The sequence below is a fragment of the Alosa alosa genome, chromosome 21, assembly GCF_017589495.1.
Source record: "Alosa alosa isolate M-15738 ecotype Scorff River chromosome 21, AALO_Geno_1.1, whole genome shotgun sequence".
Classification (NCBI taxonomy): domain Eukaryota; kingdom Metazoa; phylum Chordata; class Actinopteri; order Clupeiformes; family Clupeidae; genus Alosa; species Alosa alosa.
In genome coordinates, this window is record NC_063209.1 from 356,780 (window position 1) to 381,150 (window position 24,371).

Genomic DNA, 24,371 nt, shown 5'->3' on the forward strand with positions numbered 1-24,371 from the left:
TGCGGTTCTCATGTGCTGCTAACCACCTTCTCGGACACAGATCCTCCCATCCGTACAAACTGTGGTCTTTCCATCAGGTAATCAACAAGTAAGTATGGAGTAAGTAAGTAAACTTGACTTTACTAATAGTCGAGTGTGACGATATTGACTTATTTCTGAGTCGATCATCAATACATTTAGCACAAGCAGCACTGCCCTCGTGATACAGCACAACTTGTCTACATTTACGTTGGTCACAATTTCTCCAGGGAGAACATTCTTAAGCGTTACCTGGTCTCGTAGAGGACTGCGTTTCTTCAGGAGATATTCCTCTATGTCTTGCACCATCTTTACTATTTTAGTTGTAGTGCTCGGATGAAGTGAGACTTCTCCTCCAACATGAAGTGAGACTTCTCCAACATCATCCCTCATCTCAAGGAAATCAACATACTGGTCTTTTTATGCTATCCCCAAAGAGCTACTGCTTCCTTCTTCCTGGTGACCCCAATTATCCATCCACTTACTTTGGCAGGCTGGTTGTAAACACTACTCTAGTGCCTGGTCAAATGGCACTCCACTACCTTTCTTGGTGGTGATCACAACAAATCCACCATTTATGTATGAGTCGTAGAGGAGTGGGAACTTCTCCTTCATTTGAAAGCAGTCTTGCAGGAATGATGGTGTCCATCGACAGTAGTTTGTTCTGAAATGGAGATATAATGTCTTTCATGAAATATGAAGTGTTGCCTGTTACTTGTGTGAACTTTCCGGGAAGTGATCAGCGAGACCTGGCGAGACTGCCACCTAGTGATAGACCCACGAAAATGGCCTGGTTTTGACCTGACGTGCATGCGTCACTGATTCGACCCAAAGCGGCCAGATAAAATGTCCAGCGTTTTCATGAGTTTCACGCGCTCTCTTCCCGTGCAGTCAAAATGAATGGGAGTCTTCAGAACAGGCTTGTCAGTCACCCTGACATAACAGTGCGTAAAGTAGCCTATAATGTGAATGACTTGTTATTTTATCAAGGATTTCTTTCTTTTTGCAAAAAATAAAGTACAATAGGCATTAATTAGTAGGCCAGGAGCATGTTGAAATTATGTGGCAAATTGCGTTTTTTTTTAGGCTACAATGATAAAAATTGTAAAAGGACGTGACCAAAGCTGAGGCAAGCCAGGCAATAGGCCTATAGGCCCGACAGTAATTGTAAAGCAATTTACAAAAGATTCACTGAACAAAAATGCTGATGTGGTACATGAAAATTTAGCTAAAAATGTGGAGAATGCAATGCAATCAAGCATTTTGGACGATATATTGTCACAAGCTGGCAGAATAGGCAACAGGCCGATGTGCGTTTTATTTGGAGACTGTTTTGCGAGACAGAGAGTTTGCTGCTGATATTCTAGGGATAGGCTACAACATAGCCAATGTATGACTTTAGCCTTTTAATATAGTTGCTGCAGTCTTTCTAGAACAGGCAAGGGCTTTCTAGCCTCACGTCAGCAGCGCTGCATCACCCATATAGCCTACATTAAAACAACCAGCGGATGGTGGGCGGGTGCGGTTTTGAAAATTGGTCAAAAAACTTTGGTGCTGATGGATGGCTGATGGATGATAAGTTTTGCTATGCAGTTATGGTTGAAATAATAGCCCATCAGCGCATCTCTAGTGTGTGTGCCTCTCTCTCGCTCAGAGGGGAGGGAGAGGCTGAGGGTCGATCCAGCATGGATTCTAAACTCTGTGGTGGATAGGATCTACAATTAAGTGTTAACAATAAGCTAGGTCAAAGTACTCCCAAGTGCTATTGCGCCACACATTGTAGTTCTCCTGTTTATTTGCTTGGAAAATCGCCACGTTTCATGTTGCGTGGCCGTAGACATTTCTATCAACTACTCGTGCAACTGTATTTAAGTCGGGAAAACGTGGATGTTTTTGATTACTTCTACGGCTAGTTACGGCAAAGCCCGCTAGCATATTAACATGCTAACACAGTCCAGCCACGCACCAGAGCGTTTGAGTGCACGTACCGACACGGGAGAGGTATGACTCAACTCGTGAAAGTTAAGGTAAGAACATATATTACTACTGACATTGGGTGGCGTGTTCCTTTAAGCATACAGTCTCATTCTCTTAAGAGAATACCCATCCTGTTCAACTGTTTCAACTGTTCAATCATTCCAACTATATTAAACCTCATCTACCTAGCAAATCATTTTACCATTTAAACTAACCACCTATATTAAACCTCATCTACCTAGCAAATAATTTAACCATTTAAACTATCCACCAATTTAACTGTTCAGTCATTCTAACTATTAAACCTCATCTACCTAGTTCAGTCATTCCAACTATATTAAACCTCATCTACCTAGCAAATCATTTTACCATTTAAACTATCCACCTATATTAAACCTCATCTACCTAGCAAATAATTTAACCATTTAAACTATCCACCAATTTAACTGTTCAGTCATTCTAACTATTAAACCTCATCTACCTAGTTCAGTCATTCCAACTATATTAAACCTCATCTACCTAGCAAATTATTTAACCATTTAAACTATCCCCCTATTTAACTGTTCAGTCATTCCAACTATATTAAACTTATACCTAGCAAATCATTTTACCATTTAAACTATCCACCTATATTAAACCTCATCTACCTAGCAAATAATTTAACCATTTAAACTATCCACCTATTTAACTGTTCAGTCATTCCAACTATATTAAACCTCATCTACCTAGCAAATAGTTTAACCTTTTAAACTATCCACCTATTTAACTGTTCAGTCATTCCAACTATATTAAACCTCATCTACCTAATTCAGTCATTCCAACAATATTAAACATCATCTACCTAGTTCAGTCATTCCAACTACATTAAACCTCATCTACCTAATAAATAATTTAACCTTTTAAATTATCCACCTATTTAACTGTTAAGTCATGACAACAATATTAAACCTCATATATCTAGCAAATAGTTTAACCTTTTAAACTATCCACCTATTTAACTGTTCAGTCATTCCAACTATATTAAACCTCATCTACCTAGCAAATAATTTAACCTTTTAAACCATCCACCTATTTAACTGTTCAGTCATTCCAACTACATTAAACCTCATCTACCTAGTTCAGTCATTCCAACTATATTAAACATCATCTACCTAGCACAGGGGTCTCAAACTCAAATTAGCTGGGGGCCAATTCTGCCAACGTCATCTGATTGGAGGGCCGGCTATTTCTGAAAATGCAATGTTCTTTTTTTCAAATACCACACACAACTGCAAACAGAAAGTGCAAGTGTTTTTATCTAGTTTTAGACACCTGTGCTAGCAACCTTAGCTTATAAATAAAAATATTTTAACATTTTTAAACCTGGCAAACTATAAGAAAGCAACACCATTGGATTTTTATATCAAAATTTCAAAAGGCCATGGCTTGAAAGTGGTCAGAGATAAAGTCCTACTGTAAATGTAAAAATCTTTGAGTAAAACAAAAGTTTATGAAGGGGGTAAATTTACCCATCTAATTTGCCACTGGATGGCAAGCACCTCAAATTATGCACCTTTCAGTAAATACTGGATGAACATATTTGAGCAAGTTTACCTTCCTTTTTTCATATTATCCACATAACAAATTAACAGGAAAACATCTAAGATGTATACCAACACCTAAGATGTATATGGTTTCTAAACCACAAGGCCTACAATAAAGTATTCTGGTCAAATCAGTTCCTATCGCGGGTAATCTCAGTACCCAGAAGTTCGCATCATATTGCGGGTGACTTTGTAGTTTAGAGCCCTATTTCTACTAGCCCTGCTGTCTGTACCACGTCCATTACGGACACTATCATCACGATTACCACTGCAACCTCCAAGCTATGTTGGGCAGATGGTCGAAATAAGCATGGTATGCTTAGTGGACACCGTCGTATAGGATACACGCAGACGCACCTCCATTCAATAGACGATGGATCATAATCTCCAAAAGGATATTCTTCTTCAGATTTAGAATAGGTGAATAACATAGCCTACCTAGACTTCATCACACGTAAAGGTTTTTCAACATTTCGTGTAGGCATATTTCTACTTAATTTCTGCTTCAATTTATGCAACACTATGGCCTGCATCGCTTCCGCGTCATTACAAATGCATGTCTTTGTGTTTCTCGCGTGTAGCCTAATACAAGTATTTCCTGAAAACTTTGCGCAGCGATTTTGGGTTTGAATGAAGCTCTGGATGTCTAGCACATAGTGGAGCAGAGTACAAATGAGATTTGTCACCGTACTTGGAACTATCATCAATTTTAATCAGTATCGTTGTTTGTCGCAATTAAAAATAGTCTCAAGGGCCGGATTACATTATTATTTTGACATACGTCGCGGGCCGGAATTGGGCCGGGTGTTTGAGACCCATTTTAAACTATCCACCTATTTAACTGTTCAGTCATTCCAACTATATTAAACATCATCTACCTAGTTCAGTCATTCCAACTACATTAAACCTCATCTACCTAGTAAATAATTTAACCTTTTAAACTATCCACCTATTTAACGGTTCAGTCATTCCAACTCTATTAAACCTCATCTAGTCATCAATAGTTTTTAAACTATTAATTAAAAACTAATCAAAATTTCCCCATAGACTTAACATGGGCTGATGACATCACAATAGAGCCGTTAAGCAATTAGAATCCTATGCCAGGTGTTCCGGCCACCTGGATCAACTGCCAGTCTCAGGCTTTAAGCATACAAACTGGCTCTATTAAGACTACACCAGAGCGGTAGAAAAACAGAGTGGCGACACTCCCATAGACTTCCATAGGAAACAATGGCGGCGCTTTTTCCAGGCTACTTCTGCGTTATGCAGAGCTCAAAAGTTCCTAACGGCTTTAGCCACATTCACTTCCATTGCTTTCTGCCTGATATTGTCAGTGGTAAGTAGACGAAGGTACGACGTTTTTTCAATTGAATATGCATTTCCTATACCAACTGCACTAGTAGATACTGGTATTGTTCTTTCAGGTTTTTGTGCTGCTTGTTTAACTGATATTTATTGCTTAAGGCGAGACGGCAGGTGAAAACATCATTTTTTCATGCACTGGTCAATTTCGAGATTTTGGGCTAATTTGCTACCTTAGCATGTATTCTTTCACACTGCTACAACAACAAAGTCCAATTTACACATATAGGTGTTTATTTCATTACATTTTGTCTACTCGCGCCTGTATATTTCTCCTAAATGCACCAAAAGTTAGCCTTCTAACGTTTCATGCTCTACCACGACCGTGATACAAAACAAATCATGTGTAGTACAGTTGGAAAGCTCTGTTTTTCCTGCATGACGTTGTGCTATCCAAATATGGACACTTCCTTTGTATCCGCAACCAATCGCGAAAGTTCAAAGGCGAGTCTAGGCTGAGAACGGAATTTCTTGGCTGTGTTCCAAAGCTGTTTTCTGAAATTGAGTTTTTCCTCATTTTCCAGTAGAAACATCTCAGCCTATGTAGCACCTATGTACACCAAACTGTCCAGTTACGCACTTAGCAGTATTCTGAAGATATTTACAGAGGGATTTGTTAATAAATCATTCCTGGCCTGATTTATGTGACATTTTAATCAAAAATACGTGGCGATTTTTTTAAGGCTATGGACAGTATATTCTGATTTCCTAGGTAATGAAAGCAGATATCCTGAAATCCCTCTGTAATTTTATTTTCATCTTGTATGCAAACAAAATGAAAAAATAATTTTGTACCTGGCTTTATCATATCTATCTACCGAAAATATATGCAAATGTGTGCATATTTAATGAGATAATGCCTAATTTGCATAATTAAACATTCGAATTTAAAAAACTTGTAATACATTTTTTGTTCATACTTGTGTAAGTAATCAACTGAGGAAGTTTCATGGTGATGTCTATTATTTAAAAATGTTACCCTATTCACCTGTAGTGTCTTGCCTTCAATGTTGACCGAAACTTTAAAGCCAAAAGTTAGCCTGCAAACCTTGATGTGGAGAGAGGCTAGCTTAAAGATAATGTTCCTACGTCAATAATGAATTTCAGACAAAACACATTTGGTTAGCCTATTGTAGTAGGGGAACTTTAGGTGATAGGTTGGTTGTCAACAGGTTTTTATTATGTTTATAATGCTATATTTTTCAAACCTGATTGCGTTAGCTTACTAGCTTACGTTAGCTAGTCAGCTCATTCACTTACATAGTGTTAACGTTAGACATGCTATGAGGGGGAACACAAACTTTTATCTTGATAAAATACATTTCATACAGCATGGTAACTCTATATTCAGATGTGCTGGTTATCAATGGGTTTGTGATTAACGCTCTTCAGGTGAAAAATCGAGGAAATTAATGTGATTGTCTTTAAACCTGATATAGATTAGCTTGCTACATGGCGTTATGAACTGAACCGTGGGCTGAACATGACATGAAGTAGGCTAGTGTCCACGACTTGTGAAAGAGGGGATTTCAGTTATGTATTTCAGGGGAAGCAGTAGGAGCAAAACCTAGACTATTGTAAGTTATTGTTGTTGTTGTTACTGGTGCGTGGCTCTTTTGTCCCTTGCCAGCCCAGTCCTGTGCCACTATCACTGTTCCAAACAGGACAGTGGCACAAACAGTAGGCGAGTGTGGCACGAGCGTGGTCGTGGGACAGTATAGCGTCTGCATAGTAGCCTACAGTAGGTACAGTTTTTGCTCCAACTGATGATCGGTTTCAGTTCATTTAGTTTTCAGTAATTTTAAATTTCGTGTTGGTGTTCTTGGTGTAATAATTTTGATTGCTTTGTCTGCCAAGTAATTTGTCAAATAGCGAAGTTTGCATGGAAGAGACTGACGTGACAAGAGGGCATTGGCTTTCATTAGGTCAGTGATCTTTGTAAGTAGGACAAATGTCTTTTTTTTGGATAACTGGAAAGTGTAGTCAGGTTAATAGGGCATAGATCACTCTGAAAGTAATCCCCAACAAAATTCTTCATGTTGTTATTTTTATAGTTTTTGTGTGGAATTGTGGCACCGCCAACCAGCCTTGCAAATGGTCGGCTGTGTATGGGTATGTAAAACTTGCTGGAGATGGCCTCTTGCTTAGGTTTCTGTGTTACGTGCTCTGTTCTCTCCCTCCATTCTCCACTGTGCCTGTTCTGCTTATCCAGGAACAAGGATGCAGAGGACAAGAAGGGTGTGCGATATATGACTGGAATGGTCAGATAAGATAATTTTTTATGTTTAAGGTCCACACGATGGGGCCCTTACATAAATGGAGTTGTGTTGATCCAGCATCTTCCACACCTTCCATAACACTCCCGACTCCAGCCAAATGTGTTGCATCCTCCTTACCATGTCCCTCTTATAGGCGTAAAGAGTACACGGAGGGCTAGCCATCCCTTCCACATTGTGTCTTTTGTGTAGTTCACACACAATTGTTGTTCAAACTTTGGAAACTGAAATCTTTTTATTTTTTGGAAACCTAGACCTCCTTTTTATGTCACCATACCTTCCTCCCAGTCTGCATTTGTTCCTGTTCTTGTTTTAAACACACATTGAAAACTTAATAACAATTCTATTGAAAACCTAACATGTATCAGTCATCCTTTTCATGCTGTAGTCTCACCAGCTGGCTGAAAGTTATAAGTATTTTATTGAAATAGTTGATTGCTTATTGAGTTACAAGTGTGTTATTGAAACAGTGGGTGTCTTATCTTGCCGTATTAATCAAAATTTTCACATTTAAGTTGTTATTGATTCTTATTTAGCCTATGTGTTTTTGACATGTTTATGACTTAGTCTTAAAATGTTACCAAGGCTGTGTGGCCACCTTTATGCTATTTCTCTAAAATAACTGAACAGATTTAATGCATTGATCAAAGTTTTAAAATTTAAACTGAATGATATTTATATATTTGATAGACGTTTATTGCTAGTCTTACAATGATCAAAGTTGTGTGGTAGATTGGGGGGTGGGGCACCTTCATCTTAATCTCACCAAACAAACTGAAAAGGACACTGAATCTAATGTCTACACACAAAAAGGATACAAAATGCATAGCCTATGTTTTGACAATGTAAGTAAAGTATATGTAGTGTGGTACAGGCAAATGTAGGAATCCAATAACAGCTCATGCCCAGCAAGGAAACAAACGTTCAATGTTAGAACTACCAAAGAACTATTTTAGATCGATTTTATACTCGCAATATATAATTGACACTATAATATAAGCATGCTAACACGTAATAACACTCGTTTTTGTTTTTTTGTAATGTTTCCCGTTCAATAACGCACTCGCTGCTGTCTATCCCATTGAAATAACACGACACGCAAAGAGCTGTTTGGAAGCGTACGTGAACCACGTGACCGCGTGGCGGCGACTTCAAAGAGTGTCGCAACTCTCTTTTTTGATTTGATTAATAGTTTTCAGGAAGCACGCGAGAAACCCACGAAGAAGACGTGCATTTTCCTCCATAATGCGGAAGCGATGCGGGCCATAGTTTTGCACAAATTGAAGCAGAAATACACCAAATGTTGTATATTGTTGCAAACTAACCTGAAATAACACACATTCAGCAACTTTGTGGTAGTCTACTAGCAAAACTATGTTAGGTTAGTTTATCAACTGTCTCTGGGTCTAGAGACTAGAGATCAAGTGAGACAGTGACAGATCACAAACAAAGTTATTTTTGTCTTTATTTATTCGTTGGAAAATACAATTTCAATGTCGGAATGTTAGGAAGACATGGCTTGCAAATGAATTCAAGCTAATGTTTTTTCTAGGCATGCAGACGGCAAAGACTGAACTGCATTTTGCATATGTCCCTTGCTGGCTACCGTTATTTTAAAATGGCGCACTTACATGGAGTCGCCCCCGTGCTATGTAGATGTAAATGAGGATTTCTAAGCCAATAGGTATGCTTCGAATTGGTAGTGGTGGTAATTAAACATGAATGGGGCCACATTTATGAATGAGAAATGCTGATTTTGTTAACAAACAACTGAAAAAGTTACACAGGGGACCTTTAAATTATTTAGGCTAGTAAGCCTACACCTAGCCAAGCTTTGTGGTTAAAACTATGAAAACCTGTAGTCTGTCATAGGGCTCTATGAAAACGGAATTCTCTTACGAACACGGAATTGTACAGAATTTGCAGTTATTCTGTTGAGACATTAAATAAACGGCCGTTTTTTTCTACTTGCTTCACTTTTATTTAAAACAAAAAGCATATAAAAAGGTCTCTGACTAAACCGTGACATTAGTTAAACACGTTCCGTAGCCTAGTAATTAAATCTCGAATATTCACGTGTGTTGAGTTTGTTTCCCTCCAGCCAAGACAATGACAAAATCAGTATGCCAAGACGTGAGTACTGTATGTGGAAGATTGTTGAAATGTGTGCAGAAGATGACATACCACTATGTCAGTTTCTTAAATTCCCAGACACGAATGTCAGCAACCTTAAGCAGACGCGCAGACCCACCATTCAAAAAGTGCAGTAATAATTCTCACCGACGAGAGAGCGCAACACCAAGCGCCTTACCATCATGTAACCATCCTTCAGTGGAGATGTGTGCTAACGATGGCTAAATGGTCTAGAAAGCAACACATATTTAAAATGAAACAAGAATCTACAAAAAAGTAGGCTACTTTTCAGTAGTGGGACATTTTGAGTTACAAAGTGCCCTTTTATTGAGATCTAAACTTGCAGCCTAGGTAGGCCCTAACTGTTGTTTTTGCGCAGAGACTTGTTGAATGTCTGGCTAAATGTTGGAGAATTTTGAATGATTGGCTTTGCTGAATATTTAAAAAGCTGAATTGTGTATGTCATTGAGTTTTTATAAGTGAAGACAAGTAAAAAAAAAAAAAAACGAAACAACTAAAATTAAATCTGAAAAAATGGAATTTGAGAAAAAATGAAACGGAATTTGGAAAATAATAAAACGGATTTCATAGGGCCCTACTGCCACAGCTAACTACAGGCACAGTAGGCCTAGCCTATAGCCAAGCACTTTCATCCGGCCCGCCAAGCATTTCATTTGGTTATCAGGCTGCTCGCTATTTTTTTCCTGCGATAGAGACATCGTTGGTTAGCTTTACTGTAAACAATTGTTTACAATGTCAATGTCAAAACATCATGTTAAATAGAGATAACATCATGTTAAACTAAGTTAACTCTTAAGCCCTCCTTACACTGACAGACTTTGAAAAGATTTGCAAAGATTTGGAAAAGATTTTTGAAAGACTACAGTCTCAGACCCTCTCACATCTAAAGACAAGTAGTAGAGGTTTAGTCACATACTATGATTTTGCAATGACTAGGGATCTTGCACGGTCACTATTTACAAGACTGCAACTAGATTCCTTTAAATTATTACCCATCGTGCAATAGATAAACAGGAACTGAAATGATAGCCTACTAAACTCAAAGTTGTATTTTCGTGTTTCTGCAGCATTGTTTCATGCGTGACATCCCTAACCGATATAGAGTTGTTCTGTCACGTGGAAGAGCCGACTAAATATGTATAAGAAATATTGTAAGAATAACAAATAATTATAGGCTACAGCTGTCGCCTATACTTTGCCCCTTCCTGTTTGGTGTTGGAGAGAGGTCACTATTGGTTTTTATAGTTCACGTCACTATTTGCATGAGCCACGACTAGAAAGACTTGCGATAATATCAAACATGTTTGATATTGTCATAGGCTAACGGCAAAACTAGAAAAGGACTGACTCCGACTGACATAAAACCGCTAAGATTGGCACCTTACACTTAACGATCTAGTTGACGGGAGCGCGCCGCGATTCCAGTACAACTCCCATGATTTCTGTCCGACTTTGGAAATTTAATCGCTGACTGTGAAAACAGACCAAAATCGTACAATGTAAGGCCGCCATTAGTTATCTCCTTTGCAGTAGATCTAACGTGAACATTATGTGATCCATTTAATTGGGAACGCGTCTGCACTCGCATCGGCCCGCCGGCCAATTTTCAAAACCCAATGTGGCCCTTGAGCCAAAAAAGTTTGCCCACCCCTGGCCTACACGGCAGAAATTAAAATTCAATATCAGCAGCATCATGAGATTGTTATCTTTAGCCAGAAAATCGGAAAATCCTGACAGGGCAAACCCAACGTGAAGCCACAACCAGAAGAAAACAACTTCATAAGGTATATCTTTATAAATCGATTTTTTGGCCTTTTACAATTTTATGGCTTCTACTGAGAAACAAATAGTTCACCAAACACTGAACTTGAATCAAACATTCTTTAATATTACAGTGCAGCTGATCCACCCATCTGCTTTCACTTTCAATGAAACCCGTTGCCATTGACAGCGGTCTGTTACACATAGCAAAGGACCTCCAAACGTTGGCGTTTGCTCCGACTTAGTTTAGAGGAATACGCCTGGATTCAGGGGAAAATAGGGCGGGAGGAATATCTCTGATTTCGAACAAAGCTTTTTTCAATAGCCAATCACGGAGAGGTGGCAGACCTTGTGAGTATGCACATATACAGGGGGTTTCATGAAAATACCCCCGACAGCAAACTAACAACCAAAACTATGGTATTTAGTTTGCCTTTGTAGCCATCTCTGGTTAGCCTTTGCTTAGGCAAATGAGACATAACTTCTGCAGAGGTTTAAAGCAACTGTTGTTACAAACTTCAATTTCTTTAAAAATCGACTCTAAACATGCTTCAATTACGTTTGTATCAGCAGTCATTTCGCACTGGTTTCAGTAGGAACTTTTGCCCATGAACACAAAGGAAGTGAGATCAGTGGGCGTCTCTGAAAGTAGCTGTTTTCCGGTTGTGAAGGTTTTGGCCCAGAAGTTGGTTCAGCATGATTCGAACTTCTGGGTACTCAGATTAGCGCCGACTAGGCTACCTCAGAGCTCTGGGCTACCTCTATTGAACTCATTATTTTCATTATGTCACGTAAAGAGCGCCCATGCAGGCGTCAAGAATGTGAAATAGACGCAGCACCATCTATGGGAATGGTGAGCTAAACTCATTTCAGGACAATAGTTACAAAAAAAAAAAAAAAAAAATGAATACATTTTTGGAATTCAATGAATCGAATTTAAATCGGTAGAGTTTGAATCGCGATACAATTGTGAATTGATTTTTTTGCACATACCTACTTGCTAGACAACTCAATCAATGTCAAATCATTTTTTTTATGTCAATCTTCAAAGACCCTGTTGGGGCTTGATTGGACAGGCAGGTAGGGTCTTTGCCCATATAAGGAGATCCGGGTGCTAATTGACGCTAACTACCAATAGAGTACCGAAGCCATGATGTAGCATTGTCAAGACAGCAATTTCACTGGATCTAAACAAATCAACCTAACCATAATATTCACTACAGAGGTGACTTTCTTAATCTATTTCAATAATTTTCCAACGTTTCCAAGACGCTAGTATATTTTTTATCACATACTACAACATATATTCATACAAACATGATCAAATTTATGACTACAGAGTTTTATTTTAGCATGGGTTTCCTCAGTAAAAAAAGAGACCTGCATGTAACTTCACAGCATGCGGTTATAATCGCTAAATTCACGGATGTGTCTTGGCTTTATTTTTAAGGCAAAAAACGTCACTCTTAACAGCCGCCAGTCTTTGATAAGACGTGAAATATTCACTGGAATTGTGTTTCTTTCTATTACACCTGCCAGGCAATCCGTGTTATGTGGCTAAGCTGCTGCCTAGCAGGTAAAACACATTTAAATGGCTATAGCTTACATTTAAAACAATTTATTAGCTAGAAACGATCCCACATGTCTACATTCAATGCTATGCTAAGTCACTTCGAAAGTTTGTTTAGATCCAGTGACACTGCCGTCATGGAAACGGAACATCACACTTCGGAACTCTATCAAAGAGTATAGACGTAACTTACTTAGTAACTTACTTACTTAGTAAGTTACTTCTATACTCTTTGACTCTATTGCAAGTGGCACTACAAATTAGCTCTGCATTAGCAATGATCAAAGTTCAAAGTCATGACGTACCGAAGATCACAGAACCCGGAAGGGAGATGACAAAAGTATGTAGGGCAAATGTCTGCACTTTAGACTTCTTTGTCTCCGAGTGTAACCAATTATACAAAAACCCCATGTACAGTGGGCATTACTTCAATTTGGCCAGCTTCCCTCGCGGTCCACGCGCGGTATCACGCAACTTTAATTTGTATTTTTCCAGTGACGCTGCAATGACGCTGCAACAACCCAAACAACCGGCAGATGTCTCTTGTGAGCAGGGTGTCTCGTAAAAAGAAATGGAGTCTGGAAAACCCTACACAGACTTCACTACAGACTTTAGCAGACTGGTTTAGAAATAATTTAATAGCCAGAAATATGCCTGCCCTGACCTAATAAAGAAATATTTGGTTAACTGTGAGTGAATCCCGTTTGCAGCCGTAGAAGAAACGCAGGACAAATGAAACATTCCGGTTTTCTCTGAGTGCAACGATGATAGACAGACATCATTTGGACAAAATATAGAGCATATTAACCTCCGTTGCTCAGCCAAATGCCTTCCTGTTACGTCCTGTTATCACATTTATTTGACATCTTATGTAATATTAACCACTGCTTTGAATTAACGTTTAACACGTGTCATTTAAATGTGCTGGTGAAACAGTTGTGTACTCTATTGTTATTTATCCCCTATTCACCCATACACGCCGTCAATTCTGTGGCGCAGTGCGTTAAGGCCGGCTGATGACAGCCGCTGTAGTGCAGCAGTTATTAGTCTCCTGCCCAAGAGTTCGAATCTGGGTTAAGCGTAGTTAGCTTTTGGGAAACGCACCCCTGATGTCTGATGTGTGATCAGTGGAAAATGGGGAGGGAAGTGGCAGTGTTTTTTTGTGCGTCTGCAGAAGTCAGCCAAATATGAGTGTAATTCTGCGGCATAAAGCAGATGTATTTGTTTATTGTACAGAAAAATAAAAATGACATGTCAAGCAGTCAATTGACTACATTGCAGTCAAAAAGTAGGGCAAATTTCTATTTTTTCTAAATGATTATTCCAACCTCTCATTGACACTTTTCCAGAGCAGTCTACTGCTGGCTGCTTTTACTGCAGCCAAAAAAATGGTAGTCAGCCGATGGAACCCCCCACATGTTATGCGTAGACGTCTATGGGCTCTAAGTTTGCTTGATATTATATCTATGGAACTTTCAACAGCCCGTATACATGGGGCCAGATCACAAACTCTAATGAGGTGGAACCATGCTTTTGAGGAAGTCAAAACTTTTATTGCTGATGGTCATGTCTAAGGTGCTGTGTACTGTTGTTTTGAAATCCCTCTTTGTCTTTCTTTTCTTTAAAATAATTTAAAACTTTTTTACTGGAAAATATGTTATTTTCTGTCTTTATAATTGTATACCAATGTACTTTAAATGTTTCATAACATGTAAGATTGCAGATGCTCACCACTGGGTGGGGGTGGAGGGTGGGGGGAGGGCGGTTGGGAAGTGTTATATACCTCTGTATTTGTTATTTATTGTGAATATGTGCTCATCATAAAATAAAAAACAATTGATCAAAAAAAAAAAAAGTAGGGCAAATTAATTTACGAAACCAAAGCGTGGGTCATAGTTGTCTAAGCCTCTATTGCGTAGCCTGTTAAAAAATGTCGCTAGATAGTATTAAATCGCCAACAACATTGTTTTCAGCAGAAGCCTACCCAAGGCTACAGATTAATTCTGAACAGTTATTTCTCTACTGGCTCAATTATCAAAAAGGTGCTTTCTCTTCGTCCTCTGCAAATGAAGCAGGTAGTTCCGTATATTCCGCTACACCGCGCCAGTTGTAGTCTGCATGAGCAGTTCTTGCACAAGACACTGTTTTGATTTGCGTAGTTGCGTTATCCCCAACACTGACAATAACGTAGACAGCAAATTAAGATATTTGTTCGTTTTGTGGAGCGGCACCGGTAGGCTATCAAAAGCAGATTTCGATTTTCGTTACCACTGTGTAGCCAAGCCTTAAGCCATACCCAAGTAGCCTAAATTGAGGTAATGTTTAATTATGCATGATTTATTTTGTTATTGAATTAAGTAGGGCTGGGATTCCTCTCGGCAACAATTATGTTTAAAGTTAGCCTCCTGCTTTTTCAGAAGGGGCGGCAGGCAGGCTACTGACCGAAATGATGTAGAGTGGCAGAGCGGCGCACAGTGGCTGAAAGTGGTACTAAAGTTTCACGCCAGCTTCCGCTGGCACGCGCTTGTGACTGAAGTGGCCATTTGAAAGTACAACCCACTGTAATTTTCCCAGAGGAAAAATCGCAATATACCGGATTTCCATATGTGGGCAAATATAGCAGCTTTTTTGTAGGCAAACTTCAGAGGTCTATGGACAAGGTAAGAGTAGATAAACAATATGCAGTGTCATACAGAACAATAGGAAATCAACAAGAAAGTTAGTGAACCCTTACTTTATTAAAAGTGTTTTTCACACAAAGAGGGAAAGGGAAATACTATTGACTTGGGAAATTAAACATCTTGATAACTTACATAAGCCAATGCCAAATACAGCCCCAAATACAGCTATGATGGTTCCAGTTGACTCTGAGGAAGAAAAAAATAGCAGCAGACATGTTTAAAGTAGGGTGCAATAATGAAGAAAAAACTATACCTGTCGATTAAACGATTCCACAAATAGCTAAATTGTGCACTGAATGTAAAATAAGCTGTTGTGAATGGAGAAATTACAGGATGTATTTCATTTCACAGAGAAAATAAATTGTAAGGTAGGTTGTAGCCAGCTAGCTCGCTATGTAGCTGTGCAAAATGGCAGCTAGACGATGCTAATATTGTTTATCTGAATTTTTAAAGCCATTTGATTGTCTTCCTTATGAGGAGAGACTCGGTATAAAACAGCAAAGCAGATAAACACACAAAATTGATTTAATTCTTGGCCTGGTATATACTATAGCCCCAAATTGCAAACAGTGGATTAGCTAAGGGCAGTAAGCCAAACGCTTCTCAAATAGCATTTTTTAACCAGTAATATTGTTCAAAACAGCACCAAACCTCATCTGTAGCTTGCTTAGACACACATAAAACGAAGCACCAACAACCTAACAACCTAGTTAGTGAACCTGGAGTTTATTACAGAAGACTGTTAAGAACATTTACCAACTGTCTCCCTACCAGCACCGCAATCACGATATCCAGAGAAATTCTTTGGTCACCTCTATTAACGATTTACGGCTCCCATTGACTTCCATCAGAGAATGTTTAAGAAGGGGCGAACTTCCACTCCCGGAAAACTTCCGGTTTGTGAACTGGTTGCAGTTCCTTCTATGGTTCCACGTGAGGACGCTCGTCCATGAGTGCAGAATAAATGGAGGTCTATGGAGCTGTACCAAAATCCACTTTTCTCGGGATATCATTTTTTGTCTAGTAATTTGAATGCAAAAAAAGTACACACTGTTGATTATTATATTTTTTAAAGTCACTTAAAGGACCAGTATGTAGGAAATAATGGAAAATAAACTGTAACCATTCCAAAAATGATTACCATATGTTTTCAGAGAGTAAGGAAACACGATGAATTAAAGTAATGGCTTATTTGACAACATTACTCTAACCCGTAAAACTCATGAAAAAAATTAGTTACGGGGCGGAATCTCTTGGAATTTTCGTTTATGTTTTGAACGATTCATTCTAGAATAGCATATTAATCCTCCTATTTGGGTTGCCAAATTAGCAAAGGCCAACTGTCAACAGCTGTCAGTTGTAGTCATGAACGCCTACGAGAGGTAGGCAAATTTTCCAAATTAAAACAAGAAACAAATTAAGTGGACATCGGAGGAGCTTCCTGAGATGGTGACGCCTCTTCGGCCAAACGAAGAATATTAAGTCTGACGGGAGCTGGCCACATTTCTCCACAACAGGTAGCCTAGGCTAAACTTCATCTGCAACGCTAACTTCAGCTAAATATGTTACGTTGGTTAGAGAGGTATTTTTTGTTTTCACTGTTTTCGTAATGTGTAGCTGGGTCATGGTTGGAGAAACGTTGAAGCAGCTGCAGGTCAACTAACGTTAGCTAAGTCTTCATTACATCTGGCAACCCAGAAGAGGCTCGCGTTTGGTAGTCTGGAGAACGTTCACCAGTGTTTTGATTTTGGCCTACAGAACGTTCGGTAACAATCCTACAAATCACACCTTTAAAGCCTTTCAAAAGTGTCAATGACGTCATTCATTAGCATAAGGCTAACATGTTATGGGCAACAATGACCTAACCTGTAAGAAACCGAAAGGACATAAGTACTCGTTCATTCAACTTTCGGGGTTGTAACCGAAGGGTTGCCGGTTCGATCCCCGACCAGTAGGAAAAATGTGGGCGGGGAAAGTGGTTGAATACTGCTCTCCTATGCCCACATCCACGGCTGAAGTGCCCTTTAGCAAGGCACCTAACCCCTCACTGCTCCCCGAGCGCCGCTGTAGCAGGCAGCACACTGCTCCGGGTTCACCTCACTGTGTGTTCAGTGTGTGCTGTGTGTGTTTCACTAATTCACGGATTGGGATAAATGCAGAGACCAAATTTCCCTCACAGGATCAAAAGAGTATGTATACTTATACTTATACTTACTTATATTATAACCCATGTTGAACTTGTAAAAACTACAATCAAATCTGAGATTTCTCAACGACAATCAGGTGAGAGAGACAAATTTTGCATCCCATTCATTTTGCACTCATGCACTCATCGCCCCTAGTGTAACTCTGGTGGAACTGCAACCAAAATTTGGTACAATGGAACTTAATAGAGAGTGGCCAGGCTTTCCATAGACGGGCTCTGCTTCCATTCAACACGTAAACAATGGGGAGCCGTATATCGTTAATAGAGGTGACCAAATAATTTCTCCGTATAGCTTGACTGCGGTGCTGGTAGGGGGACAGTTTGCGATTTTGGGCTATAGCACATACCAGGCCAAGCTCTGTAGTGGTTGAAAAATACTGTTTCCACGGCTTATTTGATGTGTTTTAATGCAGAAAAACACCCTTGGGTCAATTTTCGCTGGAATTACACTTTAATAGTCACAGAAGAATATAACACAAGTAGGTTATCAAATAGCATATTTCAACTCCCCCAAAGTAAACTGGTTGACTAGAAGTGCTGTAATTAAAACGTAGCAAAGCCAGCTACCATGTCTCAAAACTCCATACTCATAAAAAATCCATACTGTTTGGTCTAAACTGGCTTTTGGGGTAACTTTAGCCCTCAAAGAACACTATACACTGCAAAAAATGAATTCTAACCAAGTGTTATTGATCTTACAGTATATTAAGATTAAGAAATCTATTTGGTATTGTTTTTAGTATGAAAAGACTTACCTAGCGCCCTCTCAAAAGATCATTTTGACTTAATTTAAGAAGACTTTTTAACTTATTTTAAGGAGTCTTATCAAGACAAATTTGCTCAACGCACTGGCAGACAAATTTGCTTGTTTTTAGGACAAATTTGCTTAACGTACTGGCAGACAAATTTGCTTGTTTTCAAGATGAGATGTCTTAAAATAAGTCAATATTAAGTCACAAAAATTGTTTATCTTGATATAACATTAAGAACACTTGGTTAGATTTTGTTAGATAAGCAGTTTTTGCAGTGTAGTACTTTAATAATACTCAGTGTTTCCCATACATTGACTAATCTGTGGCAGGGCGCCACGGAATAAAAATCGGCCGCCACAGATTAATATTCTATGTTTAATTTAATTTAAATTAAATATAAGATCAAATCCTTGCATTGGATTGGAAAAGCTGCACTTTTTACGCACGCAGCCTTTCCTTACTCCGCTCTCTCTCGTAGCCCGCTGCCCCTCCTCTGCATGTGCATTTAACAAAATATTCACGATTGTTAAAGGATTGTCTTTGCCACATAGAAGCATTGCATAGAAGACGTCTGGCTAAATTGCTATTAAATCCGCTTAGCATTGTGACCATGCTGCGCAAATTTGTTCAAAACTGCTGCATTGAAGTTAACTCTGCTAAGGTCTTATCACAGCATAGTAGGTTACATTGAAGAGACTAAACTAAGTTAAGTTATGCAATCAAGCAGTATCTCAAAGCTAACGTTAGAATACTGTTTGGATGTCGAATTTAGTATGCTTAGCCTACTTACAGCTGCTTGTCAATTTTGTTGAAGGGCTCATTTTATTGACTCTGACACTGAATGTTTGCAAAATCCTGATGTAAATGGAAAAGTGTTTTCCAAAATTCAAAAGTGCTTGTCCCAAGGAGAAGTACGAACCTTTATTTTAACCCTTAAAGGAGTACCGTCACACTGGTGTGACGGGAATGTTGAGAAATGAACGTTCTAAAGAATATCTGGGTTCATTGAATTCAACATAGAATTTTAGAACCTTCAATTGTTGCGGAACTTAGAACGTTCAAAAACCTACACCTTTAAGGGTTAACTATGTAGAAAACGTTATGAATTGCATCATCCACACGTCAGCGGCAGTCTTAAAGTGACAGGCACTCAATTAGACCTATAAGGCCTTTTCACACTGCCAAAATCGCCGCGATTTTATGTACCAGAATCGCGGAACGACCATTACCAACAAGACGATCTTTTAATACCCCCCCCCCCCCCCCCTGTCCAAGTCCGCTACCGCCACAAATTGAAACCAATTCTGTGGGAAACACTGATACTTATTTAATTCATTTTATTACAGCCACCGGCACTGATCAAAAAACAGCCTATATTTTGAGAAAAAGAATCTTAAAACATGTTATACAAACACATACAATATACAAAACACAACATACCCTCTCCCCAAACATACCAGAAACTGATGACTCATTTTGCTCTTTCATGGGTGTCTTGCTTGGATGCTGAAATCTCTGTCCTATCATGAAGGAAAATAATTGATATAATATTAATTTCAACAATTCCTACAATGGTTTGGATTTTTAACAGGGTGATTAAAAAAATAAATAATTTAATTTACAGGTTTCTTAAAATCGGAGGTTCAGAGGCCACTGTGGCCTTGGTGCCCTGCATGACTACTTCCCCCTTCTTTCCTAGATGCGCGCACATCTAGTTTTGTTGGTATATAGGTAGTCCAATTTCTGTATAATAGGCTAGCCTGTAATAATATGTTTATGTTACGTGAAAGCCAAATTGCTGAATTGTAGGCAACCATTTCTTCCGTGAGGCCTGTTCGCAATTGTCCCGCAACATTTCATTATTTTTCCATGCGGTCCAGTAGAGCTCGAAAGTAGCAACGTTGAGCACCTCCACACATGTGGGAGTGGGGATGGTAAAGGATACGCCATGGCTGTAATTCGGCCATAAGTACGAGGCAGAAGGCTGAGTACTGAAGGAAATTACAGCCGGGTGTCCGTTCATCCGCTACCTACAAATAGTTATAATCTTTAGCTTTTTTGTTTACCGTTGCCAAGTAACGTGAGAGGGAAGTTCAGCCAAAAGCTGAATGCGGTATTATACCCTACATCCGAATCAAGGAAACTCGGTTTAGCTGTGAGGGTGATTCCCATCCGAGTGCACTCCGTAATTGTAGGGACCAGTTTCGGAATGGGCCATAGTTCCAGCGTGGACAGGAAAAGACAGAGCTGACTAGGGTCAGCGTGCATGGATCTATCGACACCAGCAAACAAAGCTTTCAGACAGAGGACACTAAGGGCCCTATTTTCGCCCTGGTGTATGGTGGAAAACGGGTTATTGTCTTGGTGCAACATTTAAATTCTTATTTTGCACGTCTCTTTTTTTGAGCAACAGGCCAAGGTGTGTGGCAACTAATGACCTGAAGAGGGATCTGGCACGTTGTCTAAAAATCGCTATCGTACACTACTTACTACTTACGACGATGCTGCAACTTCGGCAGGTAGACTGCGAATAAGTAATCTGACTGATTGAAGAAGGAGCCGTGGCAAATTCCGTCACACTCCTCCCAAACTTCCGTTTGTAAACGCCATTTTGTCTTTACGCTGCCACCGGAAATGACAAGATGTGCATGTGTGTATTTCCTTACTCATATTTTCATGTATCAACGTTGGCTTGCAACCTTGTATGCTTTGTATGGTTTAGCCAAGGGTTTAACATAAACGTTTGCCTGGACATGATTGGTGATTACAATTATTTGGTTTGGTTGTCCCAACATTTGAGGTCAGGAAAGTTTGTCTGGACTTGTTCCATTGTGGAGCAACTATGCCTGAACCAAAGCTATCTGGACGGGCTTTGTACAATGATGGACAGATGAACAGTGCCTCGTCTATGATGTCATCTGAGCATGCTTCAGTTGATTTTGTTTGAAACAAAAACACTGTGGCTAAAAGCTCGATAGATGGCTTCTAAGACCCCATTTACACAGGAAAAATGCATATATTTCCATGCGGTTTGGCCTTTCATTTACATGAAAACGGAGGTTTTATCAGAACCATGGTGGAGGGGGACTTTGGGGGCTGAGCAATTTACAGACATGCGGTTTGCGCCTTACAGAAAGAAATGCCATTTTTATTTAGTGATGAAAAATGACCTTTCTGCGCTCCATATCTGTGACACAAACTGATCTAACCTGACTTGACCCAAGTTTGCGTGTTAGCCTGACGTTATTATTTTGCATTCACTTTGTCTGTTTTTACAACCCAGAAGGATCGATATACTTCGTACCAATAGCCCTGTGTCTCCTCTTTCATCTGAGTCAGCTAAGACCGCCAAGCAATGAGCCAGCACGCACAACCAAAGATCTTAGCGCTCTAGAATCAATCAACACAGCAAAACAAAATAACTACTGATTACGCTAAACTTAATGGTCCATTGAAAATGTCAATCATACCTCACTGTTAGGTCCATCTTCAGTGATCATACATAATGTAATGTTTATTGCTGTGCTAACATGATGGTAGGCTAGAATGTTACTTTGGCCAGAGTTGCATGTGTCATGCAAACTTTTATCAAAGTCACAAAATGTGGCAGACCCATTGCATTATTGTATAGAAACTAAGCTAACTAAGCCAACTTTTGGAACATTTTAAAAACACAAAATGCCACTAAACGTTTCTAATATTAGAAATGCATGCATTCATAGCTAAATGCATATTGGCCTCATAGCATAAGAGGCTCGTTATCAGCAGCATCACACTCACAGCATAGCATATTTTCTCCCCTTGCTGTCCCTTCATGCAATGGTTTTGCTTTGCTCTGTTCGCGGATAAAGTGAAGTCAGATTTTGGGACTCACGTGTATGTTCATCTAAAATGATTTATTCTCCATACATTAGTATGTTTTGGTAGCGGGTTGGTGGAGAGGGAATCCGCGATGTTGTGACAAACTAAGCTGGCAGGCAGAGTGCTGTTTTTCCCCATAGATATTAGAAAGCTAGATACCGCATTTGGCACGAGTTCTATTAGGTGGCATACAGTACGTAAACGCAGCCGCCATATTGCTGGGGGCAGCACGTTTACTGTCTATGGGCCGCAATCAGAGACACCTGATTTCCAGTCAGTCACGTGTTTCTCCATTGGCCTCCAGTTATTATTGCCCCCACCAAGATGGCGGCGCTATTTATGTACGTTTTGGAGCCCAATACGGTATCTAGCTTTCTAATATCTATGTTTTTTCTTGCCAGACTGTCAAAATTCTATCTTTGTGACATAACCACTACAGGGAACACCTGCGCAGAAAGAAGAAATGTACTCCAAAAATCGGAGTACCTGTTTACATGGGTGGATTTTTCGATTGATCGGATTGTCAGAATGGAGTACACCACCTCTCTCAATCTGATTCAAAATTTAATCTGATCGGTTGACGTGTTTACATTTTTATTTTTGTAATCCGTTTGTAATCGGATTAAACGTGTCCATGTAAACATGGCTATGGATTCACTGTTGATTTTTTTGAAGTTTAGAAAATGGATGGTGTCTCAAAAATCGCTGAGTTAGCGTGTTGAATAATCATGATCTCAATATTGACCAAAACAATCATGATTATGATCAGAGGGGTACCCAGATTTCATCTTTTGGGGTGGCATTTGGCTTATCTGGGGGGGCAACAACAAATGCACACACCCGGAGCAGTGGGCAGCCCTTGATCTAGTGCCCGGGGAGCAGTTGGGGGTTAGGTGCCTTGCTCAAGGGCACCTCATCCGTGGATGTGGGAGAGCGCTGTTCAATCACTACCCCATCCACATTCTTCCTACCAGTCATTGATCAAACCGGCCACCCTTCGGTCAAAAGTCAGATTCCCTAACCCAGTGTTTTTCAACCTTTTTTGTGCCACGGGACACTTTTGATACTTAAAATGTCCCACGGCACACTAACATCCTGTATGAAGAAAAACTAAACATACCATAGCCTACATTTTCAAATAATACACAGATATGGCCTTATTATGGCATTTTGACATGGTAATTTTTCTGCAGGACAGCTGATGATTTCTCACGGCACACTAGTGTGCCCCGGCACAGTGTTTGAAAAACACTGCCCTAACCAGTAGGCCACGGATGCCCACGGTATCAGCACAATCTTTTAGTGCAGGCTCTTTGGCAGACACACGGGCCCTAGACTACATACATGTAGGCTATATAAACATGTGGTAGTTGTTAAACCAGGAGAATAAAATATAACATTGTGGGTTTCCCAGTGCCATGGCATTTGTATTGCTGTTGTAGACCAATACAACTCAAATCCAATACAATAATAGTTACAGAATCATAGATGTTCTGTAGGCTATCTATCTATTTATCTATCTAACTATCTATCTATCTCATGCATCAGTCAGGAGCCATAGCTAATGAAACATACATGATAAGAATTTTAGTATGTCACAATTATTTTGATATCAATAATAAGTCAAGAATTTTGATACCTTTTTGATTTGATTTGGGAGCCCCCCATCACACCAGTGGAGATCATAGATATTACATGACATAGACTCCCCCCAACACACTCAGTGAAAAGGTGGCTTCATATCATATGTTTGTATTTCATAGATTTTGCAATTCATATTAAGTTTGTATTATTCATGAGCTGCGTAATTACCATAGTAAGTTGACTATTTCCTATTGATTTTTATTTTGACTTACATTTTACACGATTGTCATATTGACTTACATTTGTCTTTAATGTCATTACACTGTAGGCTATTCGCCTTATTCACCCGGCGGCCATTACGAGGCTGAGGGGTACACTTGCCATTACACCTCAGTCCAGCAGATGGTGGTGGTAATGCACTCCGTTAGCAAACTGCCAAAAAAAAAAACTCACCGAAAAAGAAGAAGGGTTCTGTCATGAGCTCTCTCTCTGCCGGGTAACACGCGCTGATTGAAGTCTGATGGCCTCCACCTGTTCCTGCTCTGCTCTGCCTCACCCTCGTTTACCTACCAGCTGCACTGCA

General features: G+C 39.5%; 1 protein-coding gene across 9 annotated transcripts in view; it reads right to left on the reverse strand.

The window, feature by feature from the left end:
• Nucleotides 1-24,371, reverse strand: part of LOC125286202 (sushi, von Willebrand factor type A, EGF and pentraxin domain-containing protein 1-like) — a 57,172-nt gene that overhangs the window by 21,085 nt on the left and 11,716 nt on the right. For all 9 annotated transcript variants that reach the window (XR_007192138.1, XR_007192139.1, XM_048231016.1 and 6 more), the window contains 2 exons: nucleotides 19,801-19,863; nucleotides 15,518-15,571 (listed from right to left, as the gene is read on the reverse strand). Coding sequence is in view for 7 of the 9 variants with exons in the window: in XM_048231016.1 (XP_048086973.1) it covers nucleotides 15,518-15,571; nucleotides 19,801-19,863 (117 nt within the window). In the remaining 2 variants the exon portion in view is untranslated. The remainder of the gene's footprint in view (nucleotides 1-15,517; nucleotides 15,572-19,800; nucleotides 19,864-24,371) is intronic.